The 18,199-nt window shown below is 75.2% G+C and overlaps 2 protein-coding genes and 3 non-coding genes across 8 annotated transcripts in view; 2 read left to right on the plus strand and 3 right to left on the minus strand.

The window, feature by feature from the left end:
• Window positions 1–377: 377 nt before the first annotated feature.
• Window positions 378–8,647, plus strand: MTA2 (metastasis associated 1 family member 2). Its single transcript, XM_068923630.1, has 18 exons — window positions 378–536; window positions 2,213–2,280; window positions 2,380–2,473; window positions 2,633–2,750; window positions 2,869–2,932; window positions 3,025–3,142; window positions 3,233–3,335; window positions 3,430–3,529; window positions 3,627–3,815; window positions 3,911–3,985; window positions 4,075–4,133; window positions 4,231–4,328; window positions 5,226–5,365; window positions 5,454–5,682; window positions 5,760–5,849; window positions 7,276–7,421; window positions 7,991–8,151; window positions 8,238–8,647. Exons 1-18 carry the CDS (start codon window positions 509–511, stop codon window positions 8,413–8,415), a joined length of 2,058 nt encoding a protein of 685 aa, XP_068779731.1. The 5' UTR covers window positions 378–508; the 3' UTR covers window positions 8,416–8,647.
• Window positions 8,648–9,415: 768 nt separating this feature from the next.
• Window positions 9,416–18,199, plus strand: part of LOC138063726 (speckle targeted PIP5K1A-regulated poly(A) polymerase-like) — a 28,914-nt gene continuing 20,130 nt past the window's right edge. For 2 of the 4 annotated variants that reach the window (XM_068923617.1, XM_068923618.1), the window contains exons 1-9: window positions 9,416–9,775; window positions 10,526–10,716; window positions 10,790–10,996; window positions 11,833–12,323; window positions 12,426–12,535; window positions 12,611–12,733; window positions 12,808–12,900; window positions 12,983–13,544; window positions 13,605–14,574. In XM_068923617.1, the coding sequence (XP_068779718.1) occupies window positions 9,493–9,775; window positions 10,526–10,716; window positions 10,790–10,996; window positions 11,833–12,323; window positions 12,426–12,535; window positions 12,611–12,733; window positions 12,808–12,900; window positions 12,983–13,544; window positions 13,605–14,574 (3,030 nt within the window). In that variant the 5' untranslated portion in view covers window positions 9,416–9,492. The remainder of the gene's footprint in view (window positions 9,776–10,525; window positions 10,717–10,789; window positions 10,997–11,832; window positions 12,324–12,425; window positions 12,536–12,610; window positions 12,734–12,807; window positions 12,901–12,982; window positions 13,545–13,604; window positions 14,575–18,199) is intronic. The other 2 variants (XM_068923620.1, XM_068923619.1) reach the window with 2 other exon arrangements.
• LOC138063784 (U2 spliceosomal RNA) lies at window positions 15,110–15,300 on the minus strand. Its single transcript, XR_011137152.1, has one exon. It is a non-coding gene; the product is annotated as a U2 spliceosomal RNA (small nuclear RNA).
• On the minus strand, window positions 16,388–16,578 carry LOC138063795 (U2 spliceosomal RNA). Its single transcript, XR_011137163.1, has one exon. It is a non-coding gene; the product is annotated as a U2 spliceosomal RNA (small nuclear RNA).
• Window positions 17,709–17,899, minus strand: LOC138063790 (U2 spliceosomal RNA). The gene has a single exon (XR_011137158.1). It is a non-coding gene; the product is annotated as a U2 spliceosomal RNA (small nuclear RNA).

Consider the following 18,199-nt stretch of genomic DNA (forward strand, 5'->3'; position numbering starts at 1 on the left):
GCCCGGAAAGAGCCGAAGGGGCCCGGAAAGAGCCGAAGGGGGCTCCGGGAAGAGCCGAGGGGGCCCGGGAAGAGCCGAGGGGGCCCGGAAAGAGCCGAGGGGGCTCCGGAAAGAGCCAAGGGGGCTCCGGAAAGAGCCGAGCGGGGCCCGGAAAGAGCCGAGGGGGCCCCGGAAAGAGCCGAGCGTCTCCGGAAAGAGCCGAGCGCGGCCCGGAGAGAGCCGAGGGGGCCCGGAAAGAGCCGAGCGGGGCCCGGAAAGAGCCGAGGGGGCCCCGGAAAGAGCCGAGCGTCTCCGGAAAGAGCCGAGCGCGGCCCGGAGAGAGCCGAGGCGGCTGCGGAAGGGCCCGAGGCCGCGCCGAGCCCGCGGCCGCGCCGAGCCCCCTCCCGAGCTGCCCGAGCGGGTCGCGCCGGTGCGGAGGCGACGGGAGGCGGCGGCGGCGGGAGGCGGCGGGAGGCGATGAAGCGCGGCCCGGGTCGGGCCCGGGGGTAGCGCGGCCGAGCGAGCGGCCATGGCGGCCAACATGTACCGCGTCGGCGGTGAGCGAGGGGCCGGCGGCGGCGGGAGGGCGGGGAGGGATCGGGGGGGGGTCTGTGAGGGGGACGAAGGGGGATCTGGGGGGGTCTGTGAGGGCGGGGGGGGATCGGGGGGTGTCTGTGAGGGGGGGAAGGGGGATCTGGGGGGGTCTGTGAGGGGGGAAGGGGGATCTGGGGGGGTCTGTGAGGGGGAGAAGGGGGATCCGGGGGGGTCTGTGAGGGGGGGGGTCTGTGAGGGGGGAAGGGGGATCGGGGGGGTCTGTGAGGGGGACGAAGGGGGATCCGGGGGGGGTCTGTGAGGGCGGGGGGGGATCGGGGGGGGTCTGTGAGGGGGACGAAGGGGGATCTGGGGGGGTCTGTGAGGGGGAGAAGGGGGATCCGGGGGGTCTGTGAGGGGGAGAAGGGGGATCCGGGGGGGTCTGTGGGGGGGGGGTGTCTGTGAGGGGGGAAGGGGGATCTGGGGGGGTCTGTGAAGGGGAGAAGGGGGATCTGGGGGGGTCTGTGGGGGGAGGGTCTGTGAGGGGGAGAAGGGGGATCCGGGGGGGTCTGTGGGGGGGGTCTGTGAGGGGGGAAAGGGGGATCCAGGGGGGGGATTTGTGAGGGGGGATCTGTGAGGGGGGGAAGGGGGATTGGGGGGGGTCTGTGAGGGGGACGAAGGGGGATCCGAGGGGGGTCTGTGAGGGGGAGAAGGGGGAGCCGGGGGGGTCTGTGGGGGGGGGGTCTGTGAGGGGGGAAGGGGGATCCGGGGGGTCTGTGAGGGGGAGAAGGGGGATCCGGGGGGGTCTGTGAGGGGGGGGGTCTGTGAGGGGGGAAGGGGGATCGGGGGGGTCTGTGAGGGGGACGAAGGGGGATCCGGGGGGGGTCTGTGAGGGGGAGAAGGGGGATCCGGGGGGGTCTGTGGGGGGGGGGTCTGTGAGGGGGGAAGGGGGATCCGGGGGGTCTGTGAGGGGGACGAAGGGGGATCCGGGGGGGGTCTGTGGGGGGGGTCTGTGAGAGGGGAAAGGGGGATCCAGGGGGGGGATTTGTGAGGGGGGATCTGTGAGGGGGGGAAGGGGGATCGGGGGGGTCTGTGAGGGGGACGAAGGGGGATCCGGGGGGGGTCTGTGGGGGGGGATTTGTGAGGGGGGGAAGGGGGATCGGGGGGGAATCCGGAGGGGAGAAGAAGGAATCCGGGGGGGGGGATCCGTGAGGGGAGGAAGGGGGATCCCCCCATTTTGGGGATCCGTTGTAGGGGGGAAAGGGGGGATCCCCCCATTTTGGGGCCCCCTTAACTGTTAGAGGAGGGAAGGGGGATCCGTTGTGGGGGGGGAGGGGGAATCTGAGGGGGGAGGAAGGGGGATCCTTGGGGGGGGGATCCCCCCATTTTGGGGCGCCCTTAGCTGTTAGAGGAGCACAACCGCGACATAAAGGAGAGGGGCTGGCGGGGGGGGCCGCGAAGGGGGCAGAGGAGCCCCCTCCCCATCAATGTGTGTGTGTGTGGGGGGGTCCGTTCCCCCCCCCCAACAGCCGGACGGAGCCCCCCGCGCGCAGCAGGGGCGTTGGCGGGGGGCGCGAGCCCCCCCCACCCCCGGGTTTCGGAGGCATCCTGCGGGGCGGGGGCTGCGCTGGGACACCCCCCCCGCCCCAGCGAGCCCCCCCGCCCCAGCGAGCCCCCCGCCCTGAGCCTCTTCTCCCCGCAGACTACGTCTATTTTGAGAACTCCTCCAGCAACCCCTACCTGGTGCGGCGCATCGAGGAGCTCAACAAGGTGAGGGGCCGCCCGGCTTCCCCCCCGCCCTGGGGGGTGAAATGAAGTGTGGGGGGGGGGGGTCCCGCCTGCCTCCCGCTCAGCGCCCCCTCCCCGCAGACCGCCAATGGCAACGTGGAGGCCAAGGTGGTTTGTCTCTTCCGCCGGCGGGACATTTCCAGCAGCCTGAACAGCCTGGCCGACAGCAACGCGCGTGAGTGCGGGGCGCCGGGGGTCCCCCCCTCCAACCCAAGCGGGGGCAGCCCCTTCCCCGACGGCGGTGGGGTTGTGGGGGGGGGGCGGAAGGTGTTTTTTTGGGTGGTGGTGGGGGGGGGAAGGCGTCTTTGGGGGCTGACGCCGGCGCTGCGCCCAGGCGAGTTCGAGGAGGAGTCCAAGCAGCCGGCCATGACGGAGCAGCAGCGGCACCAGCTCAAGCACCGCGAGCTCTTCCTCTCCCGGCAGTTCGAGTCGCTGCCGGCCACTCACATCCGGTGCGTGCGGCGGCGGGGGGGGGGGACAAGGAGGGAGGGGACAACAGCGGGGGGGGACAGCGGGGCGCCCCCCCCCTCCCCGGCGGCGGGGCCGTGAGCCCGGCCTGTGCGCCCGCAGGGGGAAGTGCAGCGTGACGCTCCTCAACGAGACCGACATCCTGGGCCAGTACTTGGAGAAGGAGGTGAGGCCTTGCCGTTTTGGGGTGGGGGTGGGGGGCCCAGCCCACTGCGTGCCCCCCTCACCTTCCTCCCTCCCTCTTCTTCCTCTTCCCAGGACTGTTTCTTCTACTCGCTGGTGTTCGACCCCGTCCAGAAAACCCTCCTGGCCGACCAGGGCGAGATCCGGGTCGGCTGCAAGTACCAAGCGGAGATCCCCGACCGGCTGGCGGAGGGTGAGGCGGCGGCGGGGGGCCGGGAGGGGTGGAGGAAGGCGGTGGGGGGGGGGTCTGCGCTCCCCCACCCACCCCGTCCCCGTCCCCCAGGCGAATCGGACAACCGGAACCAGCAGAAGATGGAGATGAAAGTGTGGGACCCCGACAACCCGCTGACCGACCGGCAGATCGACCAGTTCCTGGTGGTGGCGCGGTGAGCCGGCGGGTGACAGTGGTGGCGGGCGACGGCGGCGGTGGCGGGCGTACGCCGCTGACGCCCCCCCCCACCCCCCCTCGCCCGCCCCCAGCGCCGTCGGCACCTTCGCCCGCGCCCTCGACTGCAGCAGCTCCATCCGGCAGCCCAGCCTGCACATGAGCGCGGCCGCCGCCTCCCGCGACATCACGCTGGTGAGCACGGGGGGGGGCGATGGTGGCGGCGGGGGACGCCGGCGGCGGCAGGGGAGGGGGCCGGCGCCGCTCACGCCTCCCCCCCCCCCGCGTGCAGTTCCACGCCATGGACACGCTGCAGCGCAACGGCTACGACCTGGCCAAGGCCATGGCCACGCTGGTGCCGCAGGGCGGCCCGGTGCTGTGCCGCGACGAGATGGAGGAGTGGTCCGCCTCCGAGGCCATGCTCTTCGAGGAGGCGCTCGAGAAGTACGGCAAGGACTTCAACGACATCCGGCAGGATTTTGTGAGCGCCGCCGGGGCTTGGGGAGGGGGCGGTGGGGTGTTTTGGGGGGGGGGGGGGTCTCACCGCGGGGTCTCACCCCCCACCGCTCCCCGCAGCTGCCCTGGAAGTCGCTGGCCAGCATCGTGCAGTTCTACTACATGTGGAAAACCACCGACCGCTACATCCAGCAGGTGTTGGGGGGGGGCCGGGGGGTGCGAGGGGGGGGGGGGCCGGGGGTCGCCCCCCGCCGCCGGCTCAGCCCCCCCCTCTCGGCTCGCAGAAACGGCTCAAGGCGGCGGAGGCGGACAGCAAGCTGAAGCAAGTCTACATCCCCACGTAGTGAGTGGGGGCCGGGGCAGGGCGGGGGGGGAGGGCGACGGCAGGGAGCCCCCCCGGGGCCGGCCCCCGCCCCCCCCTCACCCCTCTGCCCCCCCAGCACCAAGCCCAACCCCAACCAGATCATCTCGGTGGGCTCCAAGCCCGGCCTGAACGGCGCCGGCTTCCAGAAGGGCCTCACCTGCGAGAGCTGCCACAGTCAGTGGGGCGATGGGGGGGCGCGTGGGGGTGTTGGGGGGGTGCGTAGGGGTGTTGGGGGGGTGCGTAGGGGTGTTGGGGGGTGCGTAGGGGCAACGGGGTGGGGGAGGCCCATAGGGGTGATGGGGAGGGGGGGTGTATAGTGGCAGGGGGGCAGGTAGGGGTGATGGGGGTGGGCAGGGGCCCGTAGGGGCAAATGGGGGCTATTTAGGGGCAAGGGGGCAGAGTGGGGGGTACATAGGGGCAGCGGGGCAGGGAGGGGGGCAGTGAGGGGGTGCTGGGGGGGGCAGAGGGTCACGGGCGGGCAGGGAGGGGGACGTGGGGGCAGGGAGGGGGTGCTGGGGGGCAGAGGGTCACGGGGGGGCAGCGAGGGGGTGCTGGGGGGGCAGGGAGGGGGATGTGGGGGCAGGGAGGGGGTACTGGGGGGCAGAGGGTCATGGGGGGCAGGGAGGGACACGGGGGGCAGGGAGGGGGTGCTGGGGGGGCAGAGGGTCACGGGGGGCAGGGAGGGGGTGCTGGGGGGGCAGAGGGTCACGGGGGGGCAGCGAGGGGGATGGGGAGCAGGGAGGGGGTGCTGGGGGGGCAGAGGGTCACGGGGGGCAGGGAGGGGGTGCTGGGGGGGCAGAGGGTCACGGGGGGCAGGAAGGGGGACGCAGGGGGGCTGCAGGGCAGGGAAGGGGACACAAGGGGGACATGGGGGGCAGCGGGGCGGGGGGGGGGCAACGGGGTGGGTTCCCGGGCTCGGTGGGGGGCAGCGGGGGGGGAAGGGAGGGAGGGGGGGTAGTGGGGCAGGGAGGGGGGCAGCAGGGCAGCGAGGGGGACACGGCGGGCAGCAAGCAGGACCCGGGGGGGGGGGCAGCGGGGTGGGCAGCAGCCCCCCTAACCCCCCCCCCGCAGCCACGCAGTCGGCGCAGTGGTACGCCTGGGGCCCCCCCAACATGCAGTGCCGCCTCTGCGCTTCCTGCTGGATCTACTGGAAGAAGTACGGGGGGCTGAAGACGCCGACGCAGCTGGAGGGGGCGGCCCGCGGCGCGGCGGTGAGCCGGGCTGGGCTTGTCGGGGGGGGGGGGGCGCCACCCACCGCGGCCCCCAGCCGCTCGCTGACCCCCCGCCCCCCCCCCGCAGGAGCCGCACTCGCGGGGGCACCTCTCGCGGCCGGAGGCGCAGAGCCTCTCGCCCTACGCCAGCAGCGCCAGCCGGGCCAAGCTGCTGGCCAAGAACCGGCAGACCTTCCTGCTGCAGACCACCAAGCTGACGCGGCTGGCGCGCCGCGTCTGCCGCGACGTGCTGCAGCCCCGGCGCGCCGCCCGCCGCCCCTACGCCCCCATCAACGCCAACGCCATCAAGGCCGAGTGTACGCCGGGCGGGTTGGGGGGGGGCGGGGGGGGTCTCTCCCCCACCCCCCTCACGCTCCCCTCTTGGCCGCCGCAGGCTCCATCCGCCTCCCCAAGGCCGCCAAGGCGCCGCTCAAGATCCACCCGCTGGCGCGGCTGCCCCTGGCCGCCATCGTCAAGGAGCTGGGTGAGCGGCGGGGGGGGGTACCCTCCAGGGGGGGGCCATGGGGCCTCCGGGGGGCTGCTGGGGGAGAGTACAGGGGAGGCACAGGGCCTCCATGTGGCTGGGGGGATGTAGGGGGGACCATGGGGCCTCCGGGGGGCTGGAGGAGGGTACGGGGGGGGCCATGGGGCCTCCATGGGGCTGCTGGGGGAGAGTACGGGGGAGGCACAGGGCTTCTGTGGGGCTGGGGGGATGTAGGGGGGGCCATGGGGCCGCTGGGGGCCTGGAGGAGGGTACGGGGGGGGGGCCATGGGGCCTCCGGGGGGTTGCTGGGGGAGAGTATGGGGGGGGGCATGGGGCCTCTGTGGGGCTGGGGGGATGTGGGGGGGGGCCATGGGGCCTCTGTGGGGCTGGGGGGGATACGGAGTAGGCACAGGGCCGGGGGTGTGGGGGGGTGGCACAGGGCCTCTATGCGGCTGGGGGGGATGCAGGGGGGGCCATGGGGCCTCTGTGGGGCTGGAGGAGGTATGGGGGGGGGCGGCACGGGGCCGGGGGGGTGTGGGAGGCGGCACGGGGCCTCCATGGGGCTGGGGGAGGGCAGCGTGGGGCCTCCATGGGGCCGGGGGTGGTGAGGGGGGCTGGCTGGGGGGCAGCATGGGGCCTCCGTGGGGGGGGCCAGCAGGGGGGTGGCACAAGGCCTCCATGGGGCCGGGGGGCACCGGAGGGGTGCCATGGGGCCGGGGTGGGGGGCAGCACGGGGCCTCCATGGGGCTGGGGGGGCACCGGACGGGTGCCATGGGGCTAGGGGGGTGAGGGGGGGGCTGCTGGGAGGCAGCACGGGGCCCCCATGGGGCTGGGGGGGCACCAGACGGGTGCCATGGGGCCGGGGTGGGGGGCTGCTGGGGGGCAGCACGGGGCCTCCATGGGGCCAGGGGGCACTGGACGGGTGCCATGGGGCTGGGGGGGGCAGCACGGGGCCCCCATGGGGCTGGGGGGCACCGGATGGGTGCCATGGAGCCGGGGGGGGGCTGCTGGGGGGCAGCACGGGGCCCCCATGGGGCTGGGGGGGCACCGGACGGGTGCCATGGGGCCGGGGGGGGCTGCTGGGGGGCAGCACGGGGCCTCCATGGGGCTGGGGGGGCACCGGACGGGTGCCATGGAGCCAGGGGGGGCTGCTGGGGGGCAGCACGGGGCCTCCATGGGGCCAGGGGGCACTGGACGGGTGCCATGGGGCTGGGGGGGTGAGGGGGGGCTGGGGGGGGCAGCACGGGGCCCCCATGGGGCTGGGGGGCACCGGACGGGTGCCATGGAGCCGGGGGGGGGGCTGCTGGGGGGCAGCACGGAGCCTCCATGGGGCCGGGGGGCACACGTGCCCCCCCCCGCTCTCGTGTGTAGGGCAGGGGGGCGGGGCCGGGGGCGGGGCCAGCCGCGCTCAGCCCCGCCCCCGCAGCGGCGCAGGCCCCGCTGAAGCCCAAGGCGCCGCGCGGCACCAAGACGCCGATTAACCGCAACCAGCTGAGCCAGAGCCGGGGCCTGGCCGGGCTGGGCGGCAAGCGGGGCTACGAGGGCGCCGGCGAGGGCCACCGGGCCGCCCGGGTGCGCGGGGCGGGGCCGGGGGGTGGGATGGGGTGGGGCCTGGGGGGTGATTGATGGGGAAGGGGCGGGGCTTTGGAGAGGGGGTGGAGCCTGAGGTGATGGACAGGGATGGGGTGGAGCTTGGGGTGATGGACGGTGGGATGGGGCGGGGCTGTGAGGGAAGGGGCGGGGTCTGGAGGTGATTGACAGGGATGGGGTGGGGGGAGCCTGAGGGTGATTGATGGGGGTGGGGTGGGGCTGTGAGAGAAGGGGCGGGGCCTGGAGGTGATTGACAAGGGGGGAGGGTCTATGAGAGAGAGGGTGGGCTGCGATTGGCGAGGGAGATGAGGGTGGGGCCTGGCTGAAAGAGGCGGGGCTGACATGGGGGCGGTGCCTGGATGATTGACAAGGGGGTGGAGCTATGGGGAAGGGGGCGGGGCTGGAGTTAACTGGCAGCTCTTAGGACCTATGGGGGCAGGAGAAGGGGGGGGGGACACGGGTTGGTTATTTGTGACGGGGGCGGGGAGGGAGGAAGGAGCTTGGGGCGGGGCCAGAGGTGGCAGGGGCGGGGCCTGACGGCGGCTCGGCAGGTGGCGGGGGCGGGGCTGCCCTTCTCGGCCAACGGGCGGCCGGCGGCGGCGGCGGCGGCGGGGGGGCTGCGCGCCGGCTCCCAGCCGGCCGCCAAGCGCCAGAAGCTGAACCCGGCCGACGCTCCCAACCCCGTCGTCTTCGTGGCCACCAAGGACACCAGGTGGGCCCGGGGGGGGGGGGGGACCCGGGGGGGGGGACACGTGTGACACGGGGGGGGTTGGGGTGACACGTGTCCCCCCCCCCCAGGGCGCTGCGCAAGGCCCTGACGCACCTGGAGATGCGCCGCGCCGCCCGCCGCCCCAACCTGCCCCTCAAGGTGAAGCCGGGGCTGCCGCTGCGGCCCGGGGGGGCCCTGGCGCCGCCCCCCCCCGCCGCCCCCCCCCACCCCGCCAGCACCTCCGAGCCCATCGTCCTGGAGGACTGACCCCCGCCGGCCCCGCCCCTTTTGTATTTTTTTTTAATTTCCATAGCAACCGCGGCGCGGGGGGAGAGGGGGGTGGGGAGGGGGGTGGGGCCTGCAGAGGCCACGCCCCCTCCCCCCCCCCCCCCTCGCCGCGGGCCCCTTTTGTACATGGAGCGAGCGCGACCGCCGGTTTTGTATCTTGAGCTGTTCCCGGTTCTGTAGCGACAGGAAATAAACGGACGCCTTTTCTTCAGCCGCGTCCTCGGCACCGGCACCGGCACCGGCGGGCACCGGGGTGGGCGGCTCCCCGGGGGCACCGGGGTGGGCAGACCCGCTCCCGCCGGAAGTTCCCGGAGGGAGGCGAGGGGGGGCGGACCCGCTCCCGCCGGAAGTTCCCGGGGGGAGGCGAGGGGGGACGGACCCGCTCCCGCCGGAAGTTCCCGGGGGGAGGCGAGGGGGGGACGGACCCGCTCCCGCCGGAAGTTCCCGGGGGGAGGCGAGGGGGGGACGGACCCGCTCCCGCCGGAAGTTCCCGGGGGGAGGAGAGGGCGGACGGACCTGCTCCCGCCGGAAGTTCCCGGGGGGAAGGCGAGGGGGGACGGACCCGCTCCCGCCGGAAGTTCCCGGGGGGAGGAGAGGGCGGACGGACCCGCTCCCGCCGGAAGTTCCCGGGGGGAAGGCGAGGGGGGACGGACCCGCTCCCGCCGGAAGTTCCCGGGGGGAGGAGAGGGGGGGACGGACCCGCTCCCGCCGGAAGTTCCCGGGGGAAGGCGAGGGGGGACGGACCCGCTCCCGCCGGAAGTTCCCGGGGGGAGGCGAGGGGGGACGGACCCGCTCCCGCCGGAAGTTCCCGGGGGAAGGCGAGGGGGGACGGACCCGCTCCCGCCGGAAGTTCCCGGGGGGAGGCGAGGGGGGACGGACCCGCTCCCGCCGGAAGTTCCCGGGGGGAAGGCGAGGGGGGACGGACCCGCTCCCGCCGGAAGTTCCCGGGGGGAGGAGAGGGGGGGACGGACCCGCTCCCGCCGGAAGTTCCCGGGGGGAGGCGAGGGCGGGCGGACTCCGGGGCTGCTGGCGGCGGCGCGGCGCGGGAGGGCGGCGATGGAGCGGGCAGCGGCGGCGGCACCGGGCCGGGAAGCGGAGCCCGGGGCGGAGGAGGAACAGGAGATGGATTCGGAGCCGGGTTGGGAAGCGGAGCCGGAGCCGGACGGGGACCTGGACACGGACCGGGACTCGGACCCGCATCTGGGACCGGACCCGGAGGAGGATCCGGAACCGGAGCCGGAGCCGGGTGGGGATCGGGACCCGGAGACGGACCCGGACGTGGAGGCGCTGCCGCGCGGCGGGTTCCGCTGCCGCCTCTGCCGCGTGGTTGCGGCGAACCGTGAGTGGGGGCCGGGGCCGGGACCGCGTGGGGACCGGGACTGCGTGGGGGCCGGGGCCGAATGGGGACCGGGACTGCGTGGGGGCCGGGGCCGGGGCCGGGGCCGGGTGGGGACCGGGACTGCGTGGGGGCCGGGGCCGGGGCCGGGTGGGGACCGGGACTGCGTAGGGGCCGGGGCCGGGTGGGGAACGGAGCCGGGTGGGGACTGGGACTGCGTGGGGGCCGGGACCGCGTGGGGGCCGGGGCCGGGGTCAGGTGGGGGCCGGGACCGGGGCTGGGGTCGAGTGGGGGCTGGGTGGGGACCGGGACCGGGTGGGGACCGGGACTGGGACCGGAGTCGGGACCGGGTGGGGGTCGGGGCCGGGACCGGAGCCGGGTGGGGACTGGGACCAGGGCTGGGGCTGAGTGGGGTCCGGGCCCGGGTGGGGGTCAGGGCCGGGACTGGAGCCGGGTGGGGGCTGGAGTCGAGTGGGGTCCGGGACCGGGGTGGGGGTCGGGGCCAGGACCGGAGCTGGGTGGGGACCGGGACAAGGTGGGGACCGGGACTGGGACCGGAGCCGGGTGGGGGCCAGGACTGGGGCTGGGGTCGAGTGGGGTCCGGGTGAGGACCGGTACCGGGTGGGGGCTGGGGCCAGGACCGGAGCCGAGTGGGGGCCGGGGCCGGGCCCGGGTGAGGACCGGGGCCGGGGCCGGGCCCGGGTGGGGGCCAGGGGCCGCCCGCCCTGACGCCGCCACCGGCGCCCCGCGCAGGACCGAGCCTGGCGTCGCACCTGCGCGGGCGGAAGCACCGGCGGCTGCGGGAGCTGCGGGCCGAGCGCTGCGCCCAGGCCCGGCGCAGCCTCTTCGTCAGCGGCTTCCCCCGGGGCACGGCCGCCCCGGCCCTCGCCCGCTACTTCGCCGCCTTCGGGGACGTGGCCGCCGTCGTGATGGACAAGGAGAAGGTGAGCGGCGGCCGGGGGTAGTTGGGGGGGAACCGGGGGGGCGGCGGCGGCGCTGACCGGGCCCTGCCCGCAGGGCGCCTACGCCATCGTGGAGCTGGGCGACGCGGCGGCCCGGGCGCGGGCGCTGGCCCGACCCCGGCACAACCTGGGCGGCCGCCGGCTGCGCGTGCGGCCCCGCCGCCAGCAGCCCTTCGCCTGCGGCCCGCCGGGGCGCGCCGGCCCCCGCCGGCCCCCGCTCAGCCCCCCGCAGCTGGCTGCCGCCCTCTGCCAGGCCCCGGATGTGAGTGGGGCCCCGGGGGGGGGGGGGGCAGGGGGTCCTGGGGTGGTGCTGGGGGGGTCCCAGACTCTGGGTGGGGGGTCCTGGAGGGTGGAGGGCGCTGGTGGTCCCTGAATCTGGGTAGGGGGTCCCCAGGGAGGTGCTGGGGGTCTTAGACTCCAGATGGGGGGAGTCTCGGGGCGTCCCAGGCTCTGGGCAGGGGGTCCTGGGGGTTCCAGGATCTGGGTGGGGGGCCCGGGGGGGGGGGCACCGGGGTCCCATAATCCTGGTGGGGGGTCCCCAGGGATGTGCCGGGGTCCCAGGCTCTGGGCAGAGGGGCACCGGGGTCCCAGGTCTCTGGCAGGTGGGTCCTAGAGCGGTGCTAGGGCTACCGGTGGCCCTTGAGAGGGGTCTCGGGGGTGTTGGTGGCCCCAGGCTCCGGGCAGGGGGGTCCCGGGGGTCTCAGGCTCTGGGCGGAGGGTGTCAGGGGTCCCAGGCTCTGGGCAGGGGATTCCAGGGGGGCACCAGGGTCCCTGGTCTCTGGCGGGTGGGTCCTAGAGAGGTGCTGGGGCTACTGGTGGCCTTTGAGGAGGGGTCCCGGGGGTGCTGGTGGCCCCAAGCTCTGCGCAGGGGGGTCTTGGGTGGTGGCAGGGGGCCTGGGGGCTCTGGCGGGGGGCCATTGGGGTGGTGGCAGGGGCGCCAGAACCACCGGTGGCTCTTAGCAGGGTCCCGGGGACAGCGGTCCTAGAGAGGTGCCGGGGCCAACTGGTGGCCCTTGGGGGGGCGCCGGGGGTCCCAGGCTGGGGGCGGGGGGGCGGCGGGGGGCTCGGGCCGGCGGTGACGGGGGGGGGCTGGGGCAGGTGGAGGCGCAGATGTCGCGGCTGGTGGAGCTGCTGGAGCTGAGCGAGGCCGAGCGGCGCCTGCGGCACCTGCTGGTCGCCCTCTTCCAGGAGGTTTTCTCCGAGTTCTTCCCAGGTGAGTCGCGCGCGGGCGGGTGCTCGCGCCGGCCCCGTGCCACCCGGTGCCACCCGGTGCCGTCCCACCTAGGCTGCGCCGTCCTGCCCTTCGGCTCCTCCGTCAACGGCTTCGACGTCCACGGCTGCGACCTGGATCTCTTCCTGGACCTGGAGGGCAGCGAGAGCTTGGCGGCGGGCCGGGCCGGCTCGGGCTCCTCGGACTCGGACGACGCCGAGCTGGCGCCTCCGGAGCTGCTGGAGCTGGTGGCGGCCGTGCTGCGGCGCTGCGTGCCGGGGGCGCGCCGCGTCCGGGCCGTGCCCGCCGCCCGCCGCCCCGTCGTCAAGTTCTGCCACAAGCAGTCGGGGCTGCTGGGCGACGTCTCCATCGACAACAGGTTCGGTGGCGGCGGTTGGGTTGGCGGGGGGGGGGGGGGGAGCGCGGCGGGGGATCCCGGCGGCTCCCACCGACGCGTCCGTCCGTCCGTCCCGTTCGGCAGGCTGGCGCTCCGCAACACGCACTTCCTGCGGCTCTGCGCGGAGGCGGACGAGCGCGTGCGCCCGCTGGTCTACGCGCTGCGCCACTGGGCCAAGCAGCAGGGCCTGGCAGGTGGGACGCGGCCCGGCGGCGGGGTCCGGCGCGCGGCGGCGGGGGGCCGGCTCTGAGCCCTCCGTCTCCCCGCAGGAAGCCCCTCCGGGGCCGGCCCCCTCCTCACCAACTACGCGCTGACGCTGCTGGTGCTCTTCTTCCTGCAGACGCGCAGCCCGCCGGTGCTGCCCGCGCTGGCCCGGCTCCGCGAGCTGGCAGGTAGGTTGCCGTCGGGGCGGCCGTCGCGCGTCCCCCCGGCCCGGTCTCTCACGGACCCCCTCGCTCTGCCCTAGGGGACGAGGACCGCAGCGTGGTGGAGGGCTGGGACTGCAGCTTCCCCCGGGACGCCTCGGCGCTGGGGAGCAGCGCCAACGCGGAGAGCCCGGGTGAGCGCCGGGGCCGGCGGCGGTGGTGGCGGCGGCGGCCCGGAGCTGCTCTCACCCCTCCGCGTGTCCCTCGCACCCCCAGGCTCCCTCCTGGCCGAGTTCTTCCGCGTCTTCGGCGACTACGACTTCGCCGGGCAGGTGATCTCGCTGCGCGAGGGCCGGGCGCTGCCCCTGCCCGCGGAGGCCGGCGGCCGGCTGAAGCTGGGACCCTTCAACCTGCAGGACCCCTTCGAGCTGAGCCACAACGTGGCGGCCAACGTCACCGAGAAGACGGCGGCGCGCTTCGGCCGCTGCTGCCGCGACGCGGCCAAGTACTGCCGCAGCCTGCAGTACCGCCGCAAGTCCAGCAAGGGCAAAGCCTGGGGGCTCGTGCGGCTCTTCCAGCCCGGCGCGCTGGAGTCGGGCGGGCCGGGAGCCGACGCTTTCCTCCTCGCCGTCGCCTTCGACGCGGCCGCGCTCTCGCCCGCCGGCCGGCAGCAGCTGAGCCGGGCGCCCGGGTTCGGGCGCCGCTGGTTCCGGGAGGTTTGCGCCGCCGTCGCCTTCGTGCTGGGCCACGTGCTGAAATGCAGCTGCGCGCAGCAGCGGGAAGTCCCCGGAGAGGAGTCGGGGCCGCGGGGATCGGTTCTCGAGGAGCCGGGGCGGGGGGAGCCGCCGGCAGCCCCCAGCGACCCCCTGGAGCCACCAACAGCCCCCAGCGACCCCCTGGAGCCGCCGGCAGCCCCCAGCGACCCCTCGGCAGCCCCCAGCGACCCCCTGGAGCCGCCAACAGCCCCCAGCGACCCCTCAGCAGCCCCCAGCGACCCCCTGGAGCCGCCAACAGCCCCCAGCGACCCCCTGGAGCTGCCAACAGCCCCCAGCGACCCTCCAGAACTGCCAGCAGCCCCCAGCGACCCCCTGGAGCCACCAACAGCCCCCAGCGACCCCCTGGAGCCGCCGGCAGCCCCCAGCGACCCCTCGGCAGCCCCCAGCGACCCCCTGGAGCCGCCAACAGCCCCCAGCGACCCCTCAGCAGCCCCCAGCGACCCCCTGGAGCCGCCAACAGCCCCCAGCGACCCCTCAGCAGCCCCCAGCGACCCCCTGGAGCCGCCAACAGCCCCCAGCGACCCCTCAGCAGCCCCCAGCGACCCCCTGGAGCCACCAGCAGCCCCCAGCGACCCCCTGGAGCCACCAGCAGCCCCCAGCGACCCCCTGGAGCCGCCAACAGCCCACAGCGACCCCCTGGAGCCGCCAACAGCCCACAGCGACCCCCTGGAGCCGCCAACAGCCCCCAGCGACCCTCCAGAACTGCCAGCAGCCCCCAGCGACCCCTCAGCAGCCCCCAGCGACCCCCTGGAGCCACCAACAGCCCCCAGCGACCCTCCAGAACTGCCAGCAGCCTCCAGCGACCCCCTGGAGCCACCAATAGCCCCCAGCGACCCCCTGGAGCGGCCGCCGGATGAGCCACCTCCGACGGAGCAGCCGGCGGCGGGGTCCAAGCGTCCGCTGCCGGAGGGGACGGACAGCGGCGCGGCGGGGCCGGGCAGGAAGCGGCGGCGGCGGGCCCAGGGCGCCGAGGAGGAGGTGGCGAGCTGGAGCTGCGCCGTGTGGCACCGCGTGTGGACGGGCCGGCGGCGCGTGCGGCGGCAGCTGCAGCGGGCGGGCGGCGCGGCGGGGGCCGAGGGCGACAGCGGCGACCTGGAGCTGGAGGCGAAGGTGTCGGAGGCCATCGCGGAGCAGGCGGGAGCCGGGCGGCCGCCGGAGCCGCTGCTGCGCTTCGAGGCCAGCGCCCGGGCGGAGGGCGCCCCGCCGGACCTGCGCGCCCTGCTCCGCTTCGCGCCGGCCCCCGGCCCCGGGCCGCTCTTCCACGACTTCTACCACTTCCTGCGGAGCTTCCTGCCCGCCATGGTGGAGCGGCGCCTGGGCCGTGTGGACTGGGGGGCGAGCGCGGCTCCTGCCGACTGAGCCGCGGGGGTTGGGGGGGGGCGGTGGCTGGGAACCGTTTTCTACGTTGGCAGTTTCGCGTTTGCTAATAAAAGTTCTAGTTTGGAGTCGTGGCCTGGCTGCGCGTTGCCGTGCGCCGGCTGGGGCGGGAGCGGGAGCCGGCGGGGCAGGAACCGGGGCTGGAAGGGAAGGAAAAGGGTCGAAGAAGAAATAACCCAGGGTGACGCGAATCCCCAGCGCGTTGGTTCAAAGCTCAGCTCTCTCTTTCACCAGCACCAGCTCCTCCCGCAGGAGGTGCACCGTTCCCGGAGGCACTGCAATACCGGGACGATGCGCGGAGCGGAGGGAGCAAGCTCCGGGTCCAACTCCCGCGCCCAAAAATCCGTTTAATATAAAGTCCTCTCATCGAGGACGTATCAGATATTAAACTGATAAGAACAGATACTACACTTGATCTTAGCCAAAAGGCCGAGAAGCGATGCCCCCGCCCCGGCGCACCCCCGCCCTCCCCGGCGCCCGCCACCGCACAACCCACGGACCCCGCCGCCCCGTCGCACCTCCCCGACCCGACCCTCCTCTCCCGGCTCCCCCGGAGTCCCCGCAGCCGCCCGACCCGGCCCGCCCCGCCGCGGGACCCCCGAGCGGCGCCGTTCCGGGCCCGCCGACACCTCCCGAAGGCCCCCGCGGCACCTCGTTTGCATGAACACGCCCCTTTTCGCGCTCGCACCGCCCTTCCTCTTCCCTCCCTCCCTCCCTCCCTCTCGATTTGCATCAGCCCCGCCCCACGCCTGACCCGCTCCCCGCGCGCATTGGCACGTCTCGCACCTCATCTGCATAGCCCCGCCCCCCCGCCGACCACCGGGCCCGTCCCGACCGGCCTCTCCTCACCTCATCTGCATAGCCCCGCCCCCTTCCCTCCACCGGGCCCGTCCCGACCGGCCTCCCCGCACCTCCTTTGCATACGCCCCGCCCCCGAGCCCGCCCGGACCCCTCGTAGTCGCCACCGCCCCGACCACCCCCCCGACCCGACCCGCCTCTCCCGGCTCCCCCGAGTCCTCGCAGCCGCCCGACCCGGCCCGCCCCGCCGCGGACCCCCGAGAGGCGCCGTTCCGGGCCCGCCGACGCCTCCCTAAGGCCCCCGCGGCTCCGTCCGCGACTCGTTTGCATACGTCCCGCCCTTGCTATTAGCATGCACCCCGCCTCCTCTTTCCCGCCCCAGGCCTCATTTGCATACGCCCCCGCCCCCCCCAACACACACACGCACCGCGCCCGGCTCCCGCCGAGACCCCCGCCGAGACCCGGCTCCGCCCGGCAGCCGCGGCCGCTCCGCTCCGCGCTCTCCTCTCGGGACGCCGCGTGTCCGCCGAGCCGGCAGCTTCCCTCTCCCGCCGCCGGCAGCCGCCCGCTGACCCGCCAGGGACCCCGCAGCGCCCGCGCACAGCCCCAGCGGCACCTACCGCCGCCCCCAGCCCCGAGACGCAACCGCCCCGGCACAGCCCCCGCTGCCGCCCACCCCCGACACCCCCACGCCTCAGCTCTCTCTTTCACCAGCACCAGCTCCTCCCGCAGGAGGTGCACCGTTCCCGGAGGCACTGCAATACCGGGACGATGCGCGGAGCGGAGGGAGCAAGCTCCGGGTCCAACTCCCGCGCCCAAAAATCCGTTTAATATAAAGTCCTCTCATCGAGGACGTATCAGATATTAAACTGATAAGAACAGATACTACACTTGATCTTAGCCAAAAGGCCGAGAAGCGATACCCCCGCCCCCACGCACCCCCGCCCTCTCCGACACCCGCCATCGCACAACCCACGGACCCCGCCGCCCCGTCGCACCCCCCCGACCCGACCCGCCTCTCCCGGCTCCCCCGGAGTCCTCGCAGCCGCCCGACCCGGTCCGCCCCGCCGCGGGACCCCCGAGCGGCGCCGTTCCGGCCCGGACGGAGCCTCCCGAAGGCCCCCGCGGCACCTCGTTTGCATGAACACGCCCCTTTTCGCGCTCGCACCGCCCTTCCTCTTCCCTCCCTCCCTCCCTCCCTCTCGATTTGCATCAGCCCCGCCCCACGCCTGACCCGCTCCCCGCGCGCATTGGCACGTCTCGCACCTCATCTGCATAGCCCCGCCCCCGCCGACCACCGGGCCCGTCCCGACCGGCCTCTCCTCACCTCATCTGCATAGCCCCGCCCCCTTCCCTCCACCGGGCCCGTCCCGACCGGCCTCCCCGCACCTCCTTTGCATACGCCCCGCCCCCGAGCCCGCCCGGACCCCTCGTAGTCGCCACCGCCCCGACCACCCCCCCCGACCCGACCCGCCTCTCCCGGCTCCCCCGGAGTCCTCGCAGCCGCCCGACCCGGTCCGCCCCGCCGCGGGACCCCCGAGAGGCGCCGTTCCGGGCCCGCCGACGCCTCCCGAAGGCCCCCGCGGCTCCGTCCGCGACTCGTTTGCATACGTCCCGCCCTTGCTATTAGCATGCACCCCGCCTCCTCTTTCCCGCCCCAGGCCTCATTTGCATACGCCCCCCGCCCCCCCCAACACACACACGCACCGCGCCCGGCTCCCGCCGAGACCCCCGCCGAGACCCGGCTCCGCCCGGCAGCCGCGGCCGCTCCGCTCCGCTCCGCGCTCTCCTCTCGGGACGCCGCGTGTCCGCCGAGCCGGCAGCTTCCCTTTCCCGCCGCCGGCAGCCGCCCGCCGACCCGCCAGGGACCCCGCAGCGCCCGCGCGCAGCCCCGGCGGCACCTGCCGCCGCCCCCAGCCCCGCCCCCGGCCCCGGCACCACCGCCGCCCCCAGCCCCGAGACGCAACCGCCCCGGCACAGCCCCCCCTGCCGCCCACCCCAGACACCCCCGCGCCTCAGCTCTCTCTTTCACCAGCACCAGCTCCTCCCGCAGGAGGTGCACCGTTCCCGGAGGCACTGCAACACCGGGACGATGCGCGGAGCGGAGGGAGCAAGCTCCGGGTCCAACTCCCGCGCCCAAAAATCCGTTTAATATAAAGTCCTCTCATCGAGGACGTATCAGATATTAAACTGATAAGAACAGATACTACACTTGATCTTAGCCAAAAGGCCGAGAAGCGATGCCCCCTCCCCGGCGCACCCCCGCCCTCCCCGACGCCCGCCACCGCACAACCCACGGACCCCGCCGCCCCGACCACCCCCCCGACCCGACCCGCCTCTCCCGGCTCCCCCGGAGTCCTCGCAGCCGCCCGACCCGGCCCGCCGCGGGACCCCCGAGCGGCGCCGTTCCGGGCCCGCCGACGCCTCCCGAAAGGCCCCGCGGCGAATCATATTTGCATAGCCCCTCCCCGGGGCGGGGCCTCCCGATGACACCCGCTACGGCCCTCCCCCTTCGCACGGCTCCGCCCCCGGGGAGGGGGCG

The sequence above is a fragment of the Struthio camelus genome, chromosome 35, assembly GCF_040807025.1.
Source record: "Struthio camelus isolate bStrCam1 chromosome 35, bStrCam1.hap1, whole genome shotgun sequence".
NCBI classification, from domain to species: domain Eukaryota; kingdom Metazoa; phylum Chordata; class Aves; order Struthioniformes; family Struthionidae; genus Struthio; species Struthio camelus.

Excerpts from the sequence above, each read along its gene's own strand:
- MTA2 (XM_068923630.1), top strand. The coding sequence starts at position 509 with ATGGCGGCCAACATGTACCGCGTCGGCG. Across the intron at positions 2,933-3,024 it reads GCCAGTACTTGGAGAAGGAG|GACTGTTTCTTCTACTCGCT; the intron begins GTGAGGCCTTGC and ends TCCTCTTCCCAG. Across the intron at positions 5,683-5,759 it reads CAACGCCATCAAGGCCGAGT|GCTCCATCCGCCTCCCCAAG; the intron begins GTACGCCGGGCG and ends TGGCCGCCGCAG.